This window comes from Vidua chalybeata, chromosome 20, assembly GCF_026979565.1.
Source record: "Vidua chalybeata isolate OUT-0048 chromosome 20, bVidCha1 merged haplotype, whole genome shotgun sequence".
NCBI classification, from domain to species: Eukaryota; Metazoa; Chordata; class Aves; order Passeriformes; family Viduidae; genus Vidua; species Vidua chalybeata.
In genome coordinates this window covers 5,006,714-5,025,816 of record NC_071549.1, presented here as the reverse complement: position 1 = coordinate 5,025,816, position 19,103 = coordinate 5,006,714, and the positions used below count along the sequence as shown (strand labels likewise).

General features: G+C 42.5%; 1 protein-coding gene across 10 annotated transcripts in view; it reads right to left on the bottom strand.

Annotated features, from left to right (window-relative positions):
- CUX1 (cut like homeobox 1) overlaps positions 1–19,103 on the bottom strand; it is a 270,952-nt gene that overhangs the window by 91,904 nt on the left and 159,945 nt on the right. For all 10 annotated transcript variants that reach the window (XM_053960856.1, XM_053960859.1, XM_053960858.1 and 7 more), the window contains one exon: positions 7,476–7,524. In XM_053960856.1, coding sequence (XP_053816831.1) covers positions 7,476–7,524 — 49 coding nt within the window. The remainder of the gene's footprint in view (positions 1–7,475; positions 7,525–19,103) is intronic.

Below are 19,103 nucleotides of genomic sequence, written 5' to 3'. Positions count from 1 at the left end.
AAGCTCATGCAAATCCAGTGTTGCCCAAAATCCTATTTTTCAGCATAGTTCAGTTGTATAATTCCTCCTAATTCCTACCACTGTTTTCTAGTACAGAACTACCTCCCTGGTAACAAAATATTTCAAAATAGTTCCATTTTCCTTCATACAGCAGGTAAATATTGTACTGCTCACAGTGGAGCCAGGAGGTCATGATTGTAATGCTGCCGTGTGCTTTCCAATTAAAAATAGGAAAAAAAAAAGCCTTACACAATATATCCAGTTTAAATTATTCTCCTTGTTTCCTGACAAGATAATGAATAGCATGAACCGAGTGCTCTTCTACTTACAGTAAAATGTTAATTTGATCAAAGACCAGTGGTGTGAACAGCAAAATGAGATACTAATGTGAAAAAAAATGTATAACCTTTCCCTTAAAGTTCCACCAGCCAAACTCTCTTTCCTTATTCCAAGCTAAATTCGGTGCTGTATGTGGGAAAATCTTCCTATGGGTGAGGAGGGGGTATTATCACAAGTAATTCTGCTGCAGTTAATGAGCCTGGTTATGGCAGCAATCACCATGCTTGGAGCTGACATTCAGACTTGCAAGCTGCTGCAAAAGCTGTGTTTCTTGGAGTACAACATCAATTAAGACACACTGGTTCAATGTGCTTTAATTTCCTAACTTTTCAGATATAAAAATTTGCTATAAAACCTTAAGATGGCCCTAACTTCAACAGAACTTCAGCAATGTTAGAAGAACATCAGGGACATGAAAGATTTTTCAGGGCTCTGGCACCTATTTTTTCCAACAATGGAGAAACACATGGAAAAAAAAAAGAAAAAACTCCACCAACCAGAAGAGGTTGGGTTGTCTTCAATCTTGTCTGCAGGCTATTGCACTTTCCTCTGTGTGCTGAAAGGCTGCCAGATAAATGTATTCCCAACTGATAGCCAGGCATTTGCAGGAAACTCATGTTTGCATGAAAATAATATTAACCATATTTTGCCTTTATACAGAACTTCTCCCTGCAAGGATCTCAAATGCCCTTTGCAAAGGAAACATTTTTATTCCCATTTTACAGACAGTGAAATCCCAGGATTAAGTGAATGCCTTCATCTGCCATGAAGCAGGGTAACTTAACAGGATCCATGGATTTGGGCTGGGAGGGACCTTAAATCTCATCTCATTCCTCCCCCTGCCAGGGCAGGGACACCTTTCCCTATCCCAGGGTGCTCCAAGCCATGTCCAACCTGGCCTGGGGCACTTCCAGGGATGGGGCACTTCCAGGGATGGGGCAATTCCAGGGATGGGGCAATTCCAGGGATGGGGCAATTCCCCAGGGGATGGCACACAATGAAAGCACCAAGTCCACTGCCAAGGAGTCAGAAATAAAAGCAAATCCTCTGGCAGTGTCACTGGGGCAATGCAGGAGTGGAGGCAGGATGAATTCCCTCCCTCATGGAAGTGCAAAGCCAAGGATGCCTCATCAGGGTGCTCACAGCACCCCCCTCCCTGAGCATCAGCACCACCTGTATTGTGCTACTGAGTGAAAAGGGGAATTTATTCCATCTGCTGCTCAAAAACATACATATTTTATAGCAATCTCACTTAGCAGGGATATCTTTTCGAACCATTTTCTAATGTGATTTGTTGGAGACAGGAAGGTGCCACACACAAGGAAATAAAAAATAATCTTGAGAGCAGCATTTCTGCTAAAACACCCTGGTGAGGTTTTCTTTCTACTTTTATAGCAGACACTGTTTTATGTATTTTAGTGGCAGTTTGGCTCCAAAAATTGCTTAAATTCACTAACTCTTCCTCTACAGACTTTAAAACCCAACACTACATTTCTGTGGAATAAATGATATTGATCCAGTCTAGATTCTTTAATAAAAGCTGCTATATTTTAGAAAGTACAGTTTTCTTGATTTATTGGTATTAGAAGATTCTATATTTGACTTTCCCCAGAAAAAATAAGAACTAGAAATCTGGGAGCACTATCAAAACTGTGAAGATGGAAAGAAAACCAATGGAAACATTTGGCTTTTCCAAAGGGATAACAGAAGAAAAAAAAAAAAAGAATTCTTCTTCTGCAGCTTACACAACACAGTCCACACACACACAAAAAGAAGTCTGATGTTTTCTCTCTTACCACTCAGAATCTAAGGATACCTATACTTCAGTCTGCTTTTCAAATCGATTTCCTCTTCTTTCAGATTAAAATACAATAACCCAGGAGCAAACAACCCTAACCAAAGTTCTTCTCTTTTTGTTTTAAATGGGAAAAAGCACCTTTTCCTTTGCAGGAAGCTCAAATTACAAAGCCCATTAGATTTTTTTTTTTTTTAACTATGTGATCAATGCGTAAAGGCAGAAAAGAGATCTGGACACATCAATGACACGAAGCCACAAATTCAGATTCATTATTAAAACCTTAAAATTAGCCCAGCTGCAATTTTAAAAAATTAAATGCATTTATATTAAATATAATATATTTAAATAATCAAATATATTTAAATATTTCTGGTTTCACAACCTAGAACTTATTCTTCCCAACAAAAACCTCTGTTTTTCTCAGGCACAACTGGATGATTCCAGGCTCCTGGATGAAGTACAGAAACAGAACAATAATTCATTTGAATAAATTAGTCATCCCAAAAGATTCGTGACTTTGCTGCCATAAACACTGGAAAGGTGTAAACTTGAAAAGATACAGGAAAGTGCTAACCATAAATATTTGTCTAAAATAAACAGTCACACAAATGTAACTGCTGTGAATGCAGAAATGTATACTGGGGCTTCATTAACTCCCCTGATTGAAAATTAGAATATTCTGGGAATCAAACAATAAAAAATTCAAAGATGCTGTATCCCAAACTATGATAAATCATTTATTTTGACAAGTACGGGTAGTTTAGTTTTAATTATTTATTCTTATACTTCGTAGCATATCAGAAAATATGCAGTGATTTATTGTGCAAAATGAAATCTTAATAAAACTAGTCCCTTCACCAAACTACAGCATTATTAAATCTTCATGGAAATGCAGGGGGAACTCTGGGTTATGTTATCAAGTTTTGTTATTGAGCTGCTGGGTTAATAAAGTGAAAAGGAGCCCTTCCTCTTGGATTTGGCTCAGTTGTGCCCGCAGTGGGAACTGAGCCACAGAGTCCCACAGCGCTGGGGATGAGGAGAACATGGCCAGGGATTCTGCAGCACGGCTCTCCCGAGCCTGGAGATGATGGAATTGCACCTTTTACCATGGGGCCAATGGGGGTTCTGGCTTCAGACCTCACACCCCTCCTAAAGCTCCATGGCAGGAGCTAACAGCTCCCCTCCAGGCAGCTGCAGCTGGACCAGACATTTAATGCACTATTCTTGCCTTTTTTATATAAAAAACTCTCTCAGGACTTTCCAAGGGAAGGGTTACACCCGTGTCACCCTCTCTGCCAGCCAGAATGGAGCAGCCCTGCCATAAAAGCTCACTCAAGATTGTGGATTAATGGCACTGAGCACCTGGATGAGCAGCTGAGAAAAAGGGGCTGTCCCCACCCCTCATCTGCAGCACCCAGAGAGGGATTAATTTCTCCCACTGTTATGTTTTGTGGGAAAATTCCATTTACACCTTGTGTTAATGACACAATGGAGAGGGAGGGAGCTTTATGGTCACTACACCTCCCTCTCTCTGAGCAGAAAATTGCAAAGCTCACTGGCATTTAAGGCAATTATTCTGATGAGCCAGTAATTTGTTCTGGGGTTGGTATTAAGCAAAGTAGCCCAGAAAGCTCCTGCATGAAAAAACTTGAGGATCCAAGTGAGAAAAAACACTGGGAGAAGAGAGGTGATGGAGCTGAAGACAAGAACGGTCCCTGCTTCACCCCACAGGACACAGGGCTGGGAGCCACAACATCAGCTCTGTCCCTGTGGATTTGATCATTTCTATGGACACCTGGAGCAAGGTCAGGGGGAACATCCCCCTCCCTGTTCCTGCAGAGCTGGGGAGGGAAAGCACTCCCCACCTCCCAGGAGCCAGAGAGGAGCCTCACAACAGCAAGGGAAGTTCTGAAGTGCCAGCTCTGGATTAAAAAAGGAACAACAGGGAAAGGCATTTCCAAGAAATGTCAGATATAGAAAAACTTGCACCCATTTCTTTTCCCCATATTTTTAGTGGAAACACATAGATCTGTGCTCTGAATCCCAGTTGTCTGGGTCAGTGCTAATTCCAGAGCAGCAAAACATCACATCCACATCAGCAAGGCAGTCCCTGAGCAAAGCAGGAGTCGTGCTGAGCACTACTCTTTAAAGGTAGCCTTAATAATGGGGAATGAGCACTTACTGAAATGGTAAAAGGAAATGTTAATTTAACTATTAAATACATAATTAGGTTAAGTACTTGTTTCTGCAATTGTAACACTTCAGCCTGATGCAAACTCACTTTCTGGCCTGTGCAATAGATTTAATTTCTTCCAGTCTTTTTTTTTTTTTTCAACTATGAAGAGGTAAAACACAGGAATTGCTGCTACAGAGATTAGATATAATTCATCAGAGTGGTTTATAAAGCTAAAGCACCACACAAGGCAAAGACTCTCTGGGCATGTTTCAGCAAATGAGCTGAGCCACTGCAGCAGCTCCTGCTCCTCTCCAGGTGAACCTGCCCTTCCCTTCAGCAGCTCCTCCAAGGCCACAGAGTCCCTTTGTGTCCCTTTGTGTCCCTTGTGGGGTCCCAGCACAGCAAAGACACAATTCCAGAGGAGGCCATGGAGCTGCTCCAGGTCTGGAGCCAGGCTGGGAGAGCTGGGGGTGCTCACCTGGAGAAGAGAGGGATCCAGGAAACCCCAGAGCCCCTTGCAGGGCCTAAAGGGGCTCCAGGAGAGCTGGAGAGGGACCTGGGACAAGGGATTGAGGGACAGGACACAGGGAATGGCTCCCCACTGCCAGAGGGCAGGGATGGATGGGATATTGGGAAGGGATTTTTGGCTCTGAGGGTGCTGAGGCCCTGGCTCAGGGTGCCCAGAGCAGCTGTGGCTGCCCCTGGATCCAAGGCCAGGTTGGACAGGACTTGGAGCAGCCTGGGACAGTGGAAGGTGTCCCTGCCCATGATCTCTGAAGTTCCTTCCAACCCAATCCATTCCATGATTCTGTGATTTGGGTGCTGTGGCTTCTCCCAAGTTTTTTAGAGCTGCCTCAATCTGCTAAACCCACAGAGAACAAAGGTGGCAGCTTCATCCCAAATCCAGGCTTTCCTGCACTTGCTGAGCTCAGGGGGCTCAGTGAAAGGTTCCCCAGGTGCCAGAGCTGCTGTTTGGGAGGGGATGGGACCTCAGCAGCCAGGGAGGGAGGAAGAGGAGAGGGAGATGGGGCAAGGGGAGACAGAATCCCCTCCTCTGGCTTTCCAACAGCTCAGATGAACAGCTGCTGGTTTTATGTACAGTCAGATTTTGCAGAATAACAACCTAACTAAGGGTTATGCACATAAGTAGTTGTAAATTTTACCTAATTACAAGAAAAGCACCACAATGAAGTAAAAAAAAACAACCTACATTGCAGCTTTGTATCAGATAGAAAAATAGCATTTCTAGATGAATAGGTATAATCCATTTTTGGAGGCAATGAGGAATTCAGAAATACCTGTTCTTTAACTACAGCCCCCTGTAGACTGAGGGGAAAAAAACAACTCCTGGGTAAATCACTGCAAAATGTACTGCCTTTGCAAAAATCACAAAATAATTCTACCAAAACATTTTTAACACCTACATCATTTCTAAAAAGTCTACATATTTTCAAATAATTACTAGCACTTTCATAAATATTTAATGCTGTCTACAAAAGTTCTTTGACAGAACTAAAAACCCACTGTTCAAACACCAGCTTGCTTCTACTGACTAAATAATCAGCTCAACAACTTACAAATATGATTTTGGCTTCATTAAGACATTAAGATGCTGGAGTGTGTCCAGGGAAGGGAACTGAGCTGGGGAAGGGTCTGGGGCACCAGGAGTGGCTGAGGGAGCTGGGGGGGCTCAGCCTGGGGAAAAAAGAGGCTCAGGGGGGACCTTCTCTCTCCCTACAACTCCCTGGAAGGAGGCTTTAGGTGGAGGTTGGGCTCTGCTCCCAGGTTACAAGTGATAGGACACGAGGAAACAGCCTCAGGATGCTCCAAGGGAGGTTTAGGTTGGATATCAGGCAAAATCTCTTCACTGAAAGGGTTGTCCAGGCCTGGCACAGCTGCCCAGGGCAGTGGTGGAGGCACCATCCCTGGAGGGATTTCAAAGCCCTGTGGACGTGGCACTTGGGGACATGGCTTAGTGGTGGCCTTGGCAGTGCTGAGTGATGGCTGGACTGGGTGATCTTGGAGGGCTTTTCCAGTGGAAATGATTCTGTAATTTGCATTTTTCCAGTTTTCCAAGAACTAATGTAGAGGCCAACAGCACTCGCTGCAGACTTGACAGCTGCAGCAGGGAGTGTGGGGGCTGAAAGCTGATCTGGCAAAAGGGAAAAGACAAAACAAAACAGCAGCTGGAGCAGGGGGTACATTTTCAACAGGATCAGTGACCTGGTCTGGCTCACACAACCACTGCTGACAGCAGGACCCAGGGAGGGGAAGGAGCTGCCACTATTCCTCCTGGAAGGGAGCTGCTCTTAGGTAAACTTTAGCTGGATTATAAACCCATAGCCTGGGAGACTGAAGATTGCAATCTCTGGTGGTACCTGGCAGAGGGATTAATGAAGCTCACTGATAAGCAAATCCTGGCTGGTGTTTCCCTCAGTGAAACCAGCACCCAGTGGCTTGTGGAATTTCCACTGTCATGGAATCCTGCCTGGCCATGCACATCTCCTCCAGCACCTCACTCACTCAGAAGGGTTCTCTGCAAGGCTGGTGGGTTTGGGTTTGTTAAAACTCAGTATTTCTGCCACTTGTGCCAGGAGTGTGTGCACTGGGAGGGGTCACCAGAGAGACATTTCACAGCTCAAATTAGCATCTGCAGGAACAAATGGCAATTTCTTTGTGGTCCTGCACAGAAAGAACAGTCTGTGCAGAACAATCCAACCCTTGCTAAAAATTAATATGCCAATAAAACATAGCAGAAAAGGAAGGGGGAAAAAAAGTCTGCAGAAGTCCCCAAAACCTGCAGTCCTGCCATAGCCACAGGGCAGAAGCCCTTTAATCTGGGAAACCATTCACCTGCATGTCTGAGTAGGGGCCAACAGGATGGATTTAGAAACATAAAGCCAAGAATAACTACAGTGAGAAATGTAAGTTTAAATTATTAGAAGGTAAATATATGGCAAGCACTGCTCTACTGTGCACACAATCCTTACAGAGCATCCCTGAAGAGCTGTATTTTGCTCAAAATTTGCATATTTTCTTACTCCACACAGTTATGACTGAGAAATGCATATAAAAGAACTGTCGTGAAATCCAAAAGAGAATTAAAAAAGAATAATCAAAGTCACACTTAGAATTTTATGGGGGACTCTTTTGAAATCCTACCTGATTCGCTCTTTCAAGGTCTGTCATGATCATCTCGATTTCATCAGCCCTGGGAGAACAAGAGAGCAGAAGTTTTGTTATCACACAGAGAACGGCTGCTGCACGAGCTCAGGCACAGCAACAGGCACACAACACCACCAATTGTCAATACTGATTTGTAAAAGGACACAGTAGCACTGAGCAGCTCATCTCCTGACTGCTGAGATCCTCTTGAGTTTTCTGGACCACTCTGCAAATCTCTAATTCCTTTGCCTGTCCCCCCTTCTGCAATGCAATAGGCAAATTGGTATCTGAGCATATTCATTGCATCTTTGAAGGTCTTACTCCCCAAAATTCCAAGCAGGGTCATCTTTCCAACATGTAAAGGTGCTTCCCAAGTGATAATTATAGAGAAGTCAAAGACTGCAGCTCTTCAGTCAACTCCCCACATATACAAAAGCAACCAGCTACTCTTCTGTTTCAGTGTGCCCAGAAGTTTGGTTCTTAATTTGGCTAAAAAAAAAAAAAAAAAAAAAAATCCAGAGGTCAAAGAGACCAAGAAATTCAATTTTACATTATGTGGAAAGGAAGGTTTTTTTGACATGAATTTATCAAACTCTAAATTTAGACCCCCTAATGCACTTTGCAAAGCTGAATTGGAAAGTCAAAGGGTTGAAAATTACACAAATAGTCAAGGAAAAAAAGAGATCCTTCAGATCCCTGTGTTAGGGAGCAGCTCCCAGACCTGACCCCTTAAAAATCAGCATTTCTAATACTTCACTCACACAAATGGAGCCAATCCTTAAGCAATCTTTTCTTATCTTCATGCTCAATCATGGGCAAATATTTCCCACTCAGGCTCTCACCTGGGAAAGGTACCAGGAGAAAGGGCTGACAGCTCTAAAGAATGCTCTGTATCAATATAATAAGACATATTATTCTCCCCAGACATTTTGCCTGTCTTGTATGCCTGAACCATATGGAAGCAATAAACACTGTCCTCATCTCCTCTGAACAGCAGCTTTACCAGGGAGTCCTTTTGCAATCTGCCAACACCATAATGTCTGGTTTTTGTTTTTAATCTGTAGCAGATCATTATCAGTAAAAGCTGTGAAATACTGGAATTCCCTTCCTCTGTCCATGCAGAAAAGTCAGGGTTTGTTTTTCTGCTGATTCTCACAGAAGATCCATTTCCCTGTGCAGGTGTTTGTTAGGAAAGATGGTTAATTGAAGTACATCAGGGTTCTGGCACACTCCACACTGGATCATTACAGTGAATATTGACTTATTCCTCAGCAGCATTTTAGGCTTTTGGGTGTACACTTAGGGAGATGCAGCAAAAGATCATAATAAGTAAATGTGCATGTATATAAATTAATGGAAAATTATTTTTAATTACAGCCTTTAATGTTGTTGGGGCAACATGAACTGCCTTCTGAAAAGATCTTTTGGACAATAATGGAAAACAGATTAACATGTGTTTTCTGGTGCAGGAGAAGCTAATGTGCTCTCACACTGGGCAGAAATCCTGCACACCATGTTTTGAATTAATAATAAATAATGGTCATTACTTACTGAACTGAACAACCACTGCCTGGGCAAAAAGGGTTCAAGGGAGTAGCCACAAGACTGACCTGGGCACATTAACATCAGCCTGCAATAACACTTTCCATCTCTTTAGCCTCTGCAGTTGTGAAACATCTTTTGTTTTAGACTCCAGGCCCAAAAAACTTATTAACCCACTTATGGAAATGACAGTATTTCATGTGAAAAAGATGTCCCAAAGCCCATAAAAGTGACCCCACTGTATATCTGTAACAGAGATAAGAGGGAAGAGAGCATCCCAACACACTAAAAAGATGCTTCCCAGCATTTCACAAATATTTTTAGCCAGGATAGTTTAAGGTTCTCTTTATATAAGCTTCTGCATTTGGGCTCAATTTATGTGTGAATGCCTCAGGTTATATGGAGCCAGTAAATGATGTCTGGGTTTTGTCACAGAGCAGAGCTGGGAATGTCCCACCCCAGCACACTGACTACAGCTGAAGGCAATCCAGCTTCCTCTCCTCCTCTGGAGGGTGGGGAGAACGATAAAATCCCTGCATTTCCACCCAAACAGGGGGTGCCAGGTATCAGCCAAAGGTCTGGAACAACACAGCACCTGAGAGGAGTGAAAGACTTGGAAGCAAAAATCCCTGGGATTGGGAGAGGAAGAGTGGCCGGCTTTGGGAGCAGAGGGTGGGGTTTCAGCTCAGCCAGGGAAAACCTTTTATTTCTGGCAGAAAGGAAGATGACTCTGATGGAGAAAAGATGAGTGGGAAGTGGGGGAAGTGTGAGTGTGTCTGGACCCATCCAAGGACTTTCAGCCACCTTGAAAGGGGCAAGGTAAGGGGAGACAAAGGTCAGGAAACTGGAGAAGACAGAGGAACAAGGCAAGGACCAGAGCCAATGGACCAAGGGGAGAGGGGACCAAGAGCAGCAAAGCAGAGGAGCACCCTGAGCCAGAGGAAAGGTGGGTGGCTGCCAGGGAAACACATGATGGTGTTGGAAAAACAAGGTAAAAAGACTCAACCCTGCATTAAAAATGGAGAGAAATATTAATGCTGGTATTTGTGTCCCATTTTGGCCGGGGTCAGGATTTAAGAGCTCTATTACAGCACTGGGATACACAGCCAATTACAAAAAAAAAGCAACTGAGGATATAGAATGCCATAAAAATGACATTTGTGCCCTTCAGCGTGCACAGATAATTCTGACTGAATCCAGTAAAGTGTCAAACTGTAGCCAAAGGCAAAATTGTCCCTTTGTCCTTGTATCCAGACACACCAGCTGACTGATCCTGAACTCTCCTTTCCCCCCTACGTTTTTTTTTTCTCCCAAGCTTTCCAACACACCTAATAAAAGGATGCAACATCTCCAAAAAAATTCAAGTAAACACCTCCAGCATAGCAGTCTGCACACCAATGGAGGGTAATGCTGCAACCATAAATGCTATCTTTAAGTAAAGTAATGAATTAAATTACTCTGTATTCTTTTCTAACACAAGTGTCAACAGCATTCAGGAGAATCTTCAAAAGGAATTCAGGCTTTTCATTTTAAAAGCTCGACTACCACATCAGTAGCTGGCACTCAGCAGCCTAAAATCACTTATTTGAGAAAGTCTCTAATAGCTGCATTCACTGTTTGCTTAGCACAAGTATTTATTATAAAATAAATTACAGTTCTCACACCTTTTATGCACTCACAGAAACAACCTGCATTGATTTATTGTTTACAAAGGACTGTGTCAAATTCAGACCTGTCAGGCACGAAGCAGCTCTGCCTGGCTCACTGAATAAGTCCCACACAGGTCATTTTTGATGTATTCACCCTCTGCTACATTTGCTCATTTTCAGCCCTTCCTATTTCAATATTCCTCTTTATTTCAATGGAACAACTTGGCAAAGCATCATCCAGCTCTGGGCTTGTCCTGCAGGCTTGCACTGAAAATCTGATGGGAATCTTGAAGGGAACTTGGAAGGGACCTTGGAAAATCACCTTGTTCCACCCCTGCCATGGGCAGGGACCTTCCACTGTCCCAGGCTGCTCCAAGCCCCAATGCCCAGCACTGCCAGGGATCCAGGGGCAGCCACGGCTGCTCTGGGCACCCTGTGCCAGGGCCTGCCCACCCTCACAGGGAGGAATTTCTTCACCTAATCAACAAATTTGTGGCTAGCCAGAATCTATTTGTGACCAAAGTCACCCCATGTGAACTAAGCTGATTTTTAGGAACCAGAGATCTGATTATTTCACTTTTTACTTTCTTTATTCCTGAAGGAACACGCACCTTGGCCCCTCATGAGTGTCTCAATTTCCCCATCACCCCAAGAGATGAAGGCAAGAAGAAAAGTTCTTTCTTCAGACAGATACAGAGAATGAGGGTAATTAATAGCAAGAAGGTATTTTGCTAAAATACACTGATATTTATGGTGGGTTAAACCAGATTTCAACATTGCAACCCAACATTAATCAATGTTTGGTCAAGGGTGATACTTTGTAAACATTAACACAGATCATGAGAAAAAGAGTGGGGAAAAGCTGTTTTCAGGAATAAACGTTATCTACCCAGTGTTTTTGCATTCCACAGATAATATAATCATTCATCTGATCCAGTTTCTTGTAATCTCCCTGGTAGAGGAAAAGTAATCATGTAAGCAAGACAGTTCTTCAGGGTGTATTACAGCTTGTTCTAGGTTTCAACATTTTTAGACTAAGGAATTTAGGAAATCAAATTTCAAGCCCAAGCATTTGGAGCTACAAAATCAGCAGCACCACGTAAAAAGAATCTGAACAGTTGAAACAGCACGACCATGAAATATTCTATTATTTCTTCTCTTGGTACTGTGTTTGAAGTGAGAAACAAAATGCATTAAAAGCTATGGATTTTACAAGGTATAAGCTTTTACCAGTCATGAAACAGCCCTCAAAGCTAACATGCCATCTATAAAAAACAACTTCAGGAGTTGGAAAAAAAACCCCAAACCACCCCACTTTTCAATTCAATTGCTTTTGGGAAATAAGAAGTGCAGAAAGGCTCGATTTTCATTTTAAGATCAAGAAAACCGATTAGGTTTGAAGAGCATAACAAGTCAGCAAATTCAAGGGTTGGTAAAAGGGAAGAAGCTCAGTTCCTCTTCTAAACAAAATTAAATCAGATGAAAACCCTGAACACCGCAAAGTTATTCACGTGCAAGCAAGAAGAATCTGGACTCCATGATTAAAACCCAGTTGATCCAAGCCCTTCATTTAGCTACTAGCTTAAAGAGGCAGAAACAATTCCTTTTTTATTAACATGACAAGTGAATGGTTTGCCAAATCTTGTGGCTACAGCCCCCTAAACATTCAAACTTACTCAACCTTGAAGGAAACTGCTGTTGGATTCTTTATACATGGAAGGACTGAAAAATACAGATGACACTTTGGAAATTGCAGTCAGTGGCGTGGCCAAGAGACTTCCCTACCAGGGCAGATTAATACTTTGGTTTGGCAAAAAACAAACAACATTTTTTTCCCACACATTTGTTGTCTTTAAAAACATGTAAAAGTTTACTAGTCAGAGCAAACGGTATATGGAGCCAGTGGGGCTTGTTAAAATGTTCTAATTACCCAAACATTTACGCAGGCAATTTCAAACTAAAAGCAGACATTATCAACTAATGTGCATTTATGTTTAATTAAGGAAAAAAAAAGAAAAATCCTCCTTGTAACGTATATCTGTGATCAGCATAGAGCAGATTTTGGCCAAATTAGGTAAACAGCTCAGCCTCTTAAAATTACAGGCAGTGTAACCCAGCACTTGGCCAGCACAAGGCAAAAAATGTGAGGTTATTTGGGATATTTGGGAAGGGCAGAAAAGAAAAACAGGGGCCAGAGCATTTAAAGAAAGGGAAAAAAAAGAGCAAAAGGCAGTGCACTGAATTTTTTTCAGGTTTCAATGAAATTTTTATCAGGGAAGGTTCCTGGGTCTAGGAAGCAATTTCGGATCACTAAACAATGGCAGAATTGCCTGCAGCCCAATGATCACAGCATTCACTCAGGGCACAAGAGCATTCCAGCATTTGAATATTCAATTTTATTTTTTCTTTAAGCAAAGCAGAGGGATGACAAATTCCCTACCCAAATTCAAACCACTTCCTAAGCTCTGCTGTGGATGCCCTCATCTAATCCCTGCTCCTCAGTGACCTGCCAAGGTGCCCAGATTTGTTGCCTAATTTCTAGGAAAGAAAAAACCAACAGACACTTTCTTAGAAAGTTTCCAAAGGAAGATAATATCAAAAAAACCCCACTAATTTTATTTTTTGGCATTTCATGAGCATCACTTTACACACAATTACATGTTTTTTAGAATTCATAATTATTCCAATCCAACAAACATCCACAGAGGATAAATTCACCTTTACTGCCAGTACAAGATGGAATAATAGGCAGAAGGGTTGTACAAAGAACAAAATAAAAAGTGATTTCAGCATAACATGTCAAAGGGGAAGATGTCACACACCTTTTAGTGCTAAATTCTCAAATCTACTTTTCAAATTGCAAGAGCTGTAGGTTAATATTTTTTTTTCAGAGCAATCCTCTAAGGATCTTCAGATCAGATAATCCTTTTTCCAGTGTCATATAAATCCAGGCCTCTTGTAAAAGAATTTCTCTGTTCAGGGATTCATAAATCCACCAAGTTTAGTAATGAACTGGGTGTTTCCTTTCCTAGGAACTCAATTGAAGAAAAAAATCCCCTCTCTGCTAAGCAGTGAAAGACTGGAGGCTTTAAATTGAGAGATCAAAGGCAGGCTGGGTTCAGGTGCTCCGGTGATTACACCCAACGTCATCTGCACTAATCTGGGAGTGGGAAATGTCCACTGGACACTGCCCAGACCCCTCTGCGCAGACACCCTGCACTAAATCAAGTTCCTCCCTTGGCAAAAAGCAGAGAGAGCCAAGGCTTTTCCCATCTTTTTTTGTTGTTTTATTAGAATTCATCCCGGTTTCCTCTCGCCGTCCCCACGCACGGCACCGCGCACAGATCCCGGCTGGGGAAATAAATCTCATGGAAAGATTCCACATTAAAATGCACACCAGGATCAAGCAGCCACGCCAGCTGCAGGTATGATCTTCAAATAATCCAGGGCCTGGGTGCTTGAAAGGTGTCAAGTGATCATCAAATATTGAAAAAGGTTAAAGAAACTGCTTATAAAGACCAAGATACTGAGCAGTACCCCGACAAAACAAGAATCTCCTCTATCACTGGAGAGAACAGACCCTATAGAATAAAACATCTTTCACTCCATATGGAAAGTGCTTTCCAAGAAAACCTGCACAGCACTTTGTTTTCTCTTCATGTTTTAAGTCAGGATTTCAAGGATAAAACAATCATGTTTGCAATTAGCAGGTTTTAAATACAACAGAAATCAGCTTTATTCCAGTGATACACAAGGGAGAAGTTTCTAAAGATCATCAGTGTTTTCTTAATCATTTCTGGAGAGAAATTGATATGACTGACATTAATTGATATGCTCAATAAAAGGCAAAGAGGAAAAATAAGAATTATATGTAACAGACAACATCAACTCACAGCACCCCAGAGCTGTAATTCCCACAGTGTCACACACACACAACCTTGGCACACTTGGCAAACCAGAGGACACTTAATGTAAGCAGCTGGAAGAAAGAAAAAATGTATTGCTTGGTTAAAAGAAAAAACCCAATATATAAACAGATGATCCATCTTTTTTATTTGATGGCAATACTGTTTTCTTATGTGGCACACATTTGCACATGTTGCACCATGGCCAGTATGAATTTTGGCTCCCCACACTGTTTAACCCTCCATTTAAAAAAATTTATTCAGCTCTCACTGTGTTATTCTCTCTCTAAGAACAGATCTCTTGTGAACTCCATGACCAGCAACCATGCTGCCCATCACAAAAAGGAAAAGAAATGCAATAAATCCTTGTTCTCCTGATCAGATAGTTTTCTTTTACAGTGCTTTTGCTTCACCCTGCAAAGCCCTGTGAGTAGCATTAAAGTCAGAAATTAGGAGTGTCCAGATTTGGATCATTCTGGGTTTCCTCCCATCTCAGAGCACAGGTTCCAATCCTTTGGGCCACAGAGGAGATCAAAGAAGGAGTTGAAACTCAAGAGAATTTTTGCACCTGAAATTTGCAGAAACAAATAATCTTGTGTAAAAATCTATTTCCACCAACTCCTGAAGGAGCTGGTGGGAAATCTGCAACCTCTGGAGCTGTGGGCTCCAGACTGCAGGTTCTCCTGCAGGTGCTGCACTGGGACACAAGCAGAGAACCTGCAATTCCACTCTGCTGTGATCCTTCTGACCTGCCTTTGTGGACCATGGAGAACAGCAAGGAAGAACATTCTGATCTTTAATTTTTCATGGATTTATGTCAGAATCCCACCCCCACTGAGGCCCTGAGGTTGAGGTGCTGCAGTAGCACAAGCCCAGCAGATTTGCAGGATGGAGTCCTCGGGGTGGGGAACAAAACCTCCAGGTTGTGCCAAGAGTTTGTGCTCAGATTCAGACAAACATTCCCAGCACTGCCAGCCTGCCCTGGGAAGCAGGAGCCATTCCTGATGCAACAGAATTTCCTGACAACGTGAGATGACATGGATGCAGCAAACTCCCAATTTCCTCGTGCCTCATGGTACAAATTGAAAGACCCTTCTGCAATTCCCCTCTCCTGACTTCAGCTGATTCAATAACACACCAGAATTTAAACACAGGCACCCTTCCCTCTCCCCTCCTTGCACACACAGCATATCAAACCCATGGAATTACTCCTGACTTGGCCTTGAGCAGCCAACACGATGTCAATTTTACATGTTTTATAAAGCAACAGCATGTAGAAAGCAACTCAAATGCAGGTCATATCAAGCATGTGACCCACAGAGCAATCAAAGACTGCCTGAAACTGTCATTCAAGGTTCAATCAGCTTCTTGCAGGAAAAATGAAACATCTGTGGCCCAGAGAATTAAGTTATGTATTGCATAATTCATCTGGTGTCTGCCACAGCAGCCATTTTAATGCTCTAGTGATAAACATGTTTGATTATTTTTGTTTTGTTTCCTGTCGCCTCCATGGTATTTCTATTTATCCACCCATACCACAATGCAGAACGGAGATAACAAATACACAAACGAGTGTTATAGTCAGCTGATAAGATGTGGGAAATCAGCAGCCTTATTAATCACATCAAGGCAACAGCACTGTTAAACCTTGTGTTCCCTGCAACTGTCCTCATTTGGGGTCTTTTGGGTACACTCTGTAGTTAGATTTGCTGATGAAATCATTGTTTCCCAAGGATCCAAACATTTGGATTGAGCTTTAGAGGTTTTTCTATTAGGAAAGCTTCTCTCCTCATACACAAAGCAAGTTCCTCACTGGCCCCCAGGTTTTTCCTCCCCTCATCTCTTTCTGGTCCTGACACAAGCAGGACGAATGTGCATCTCACACCAGACACTGGATCCTTCTCCAGTCACTTATTCCACTGGTGGGTTTGTGCTCCACAGTGGTAGAAACCCTAGTTCATCCTCTGCAAGTCATTTTGGGACGTGATTGTTTTATTGATGGTAACTTAGTTCACTTAACTCCCAAATCTGTAAATCCTGACTCTTTCCCAGCTGTCCTGCACATCCCTGATTTCCAGAACACATTCCTGCAGGGCAGGTGGGGACTTGGAGGCTCTGGGTCCATACCCTGCTCTCTGAGTGTTTATTCCCCTTGCCAGGAGTTGAGCATTTGAGCAGTCTGCTCACAGAGCTTCAGCTGGCAGTTAATTTGTTCCCCAATTAAACATCATCTGAAGGAGGTTTAATAGACTTGGCTGATAGTGATTTACTCCAAAAAGCAGCTTTGAACTGGCTGCTGTAAGAAACCAAGGAGCAGCCTCTGAAGTGGTGCAGTCAGGTGGGTTCTGCCCCATTTTTGTGACTGGGAGTCTGTGGGATTCCTGCAGTGAGGAAATCCTCCCTGCACAGAGCAGCTCTGGTGGAACAGTTTCACCTGACAGCCAGAGCTGCTGCTGGTGGAGGTGAGTCAGGGATAAAAAACATCCTCCCCAAGCCCCAGGCCAAACAAAGCCCTGCTTCCCATTGATTGTTCCCATAAAGTTGTTTAGACAGCACCTATTGTGGCAATATCAGCTGTGCCATCTGGGCTTTTTTAGCTGCCCCCCATTGCTGCTTCCTCCTCCAACACCTCCCTCACCCCTGAATGTCCCCTCTTCACCTCCCACCCACAAATTGTAGGAAATAGAGATTAAAGGCACTCTCCAGCCATGCAGGCACGGCTGATCAGCCTGCAGCCCTCAAATGGGTTATTTGCCTTATTTTTCCTCCCATTCCCAGCTCCTAGAAGCTCCACCAGAGCTCCCCGTGCCGGGGGTTTCTAATGCTGTTAATTACTGCCGAAGTCAATCACCAGCTTCCAAGTTAATTTAGGAGGGGAACTGATGAGCTCCAAGCAGGCTGGCAGTAAAACAAGAGCACAGGCTCCTGGAAGCTCCATTTCCTTTGGAAACTGGGATAAAGGCTGTGGTCCTGCAGGGCTGTGGATGCACAGAAAGGCTGCTCTGCTCCCAGGGCACAGGAGCAGAACCTGCTGGGTTTTCAGAATTTGCCCTTTTTAAAAAATTTTTAATTTTACTTGAAAAAAAATGTATAACAAAGTATAAAATAAAAACTTCCTAAAAGAGCAATCTTATTAATTCTGCTTCTACAACTTCTACAAGCTTTTCTCCAACTAACTAAATAGATAGAATTTATTTTTATATCCAATTAATAATAATAATAATAATAATAATAATAATAATAATAATAATAATAATAGTGGAAGTAGTAGTCTAATATTTGGAAAATAAAGACCCTGCAATAATTTACCTATTTTTACTTCTGGAGTTAAAAATAGATGATTTAGCCAAAATTAGAAATCTTAATTGCAGGCATCTTAAGTGTCATTCTCTTTTATTGGAATGGTAATATTTTAGATTGAAGAATCAGCAGGAGGAATTGTATGTGCTTTGATTAAAGATTCTCTAAAAATACACACAAATATTTAAATTAACTTAATAATATCACTGCAGTCACAATGTGTAAAATAAGCACAAATATCTTGTTAAGGATATGGGAGGGACTGCTGGATTTTTCTTTGTTTTGTTTTCATTAGAATCACCATGTCACATTTGAAAAATCCCTTTAGGTTTTGAGCAGTTACAACCCCAAAATGAACAATCTTCCCTCATAGTACACCACTGCCAAAATCACAGATTTCTGTATGTTTGTTTTCTTTAGAGCACAAACAACCTCAAAAAATTGGAGACTGTTCAGAATTTTTACTGTATCGACATTCATATTCCAGATTAATCTTTAGGAGCTTCTTTCCAGAGACACTCAGCATCTCCTCCTTAACCACAGAGAGAGCTGAGGAGCTCAGTAATTTGGAAAAATTAGGTATCGATTGATTTCTGCCCTTATTCCCCTTATTTATTCTGTGTCTTTGTCCATCACTGTAAGAACCTATAAAAGCTTTTCTCTAACTCCCCCCAGTTTATATTCAGTACAACAGCTTTAAGTCAGTTTGAAAATGAGAGAGCACAGCCAGAATTCTGTGTACAGGTGTCATTGCACAGGCACAGATCAAAGGGAAATTACTGGTTCCCAGCAGAGCAGTGACAGACCCCAGCTCCTGCCTGGAGGAGAAGAGCAATCCCCCAGGGACTTGAACAGGGATCAGGGGAAATATCCCACCCCAAAGAAGGGAAAGCCAGACCTGTTCCAATCACAGCCCAAATGCTCGAGTTCACTGAATTATCTGTGCCTTTACCCAGTCTGACCTGGAACTGGTGCTGTGGAGTGTAAGACAACACCCTGCACAGCTTTTTGAGGGATTTATTGCCAGGAAACACAATGAATGTGTCCACCAGGCCAATAATCTCCAATTTACTATTTCTTACCAAGCTGCTGATGTATGCCTCCAAGCACATTAACCAACAGGCACTCAAGTACAACAGTATCCTGCTTTCAAAAGAACAGCTCTGCAGTAGCACAGCATTCAAGTGGGAGATGTATTTGGAGAATGCTTTAGATGCTCTTGGCTTAGA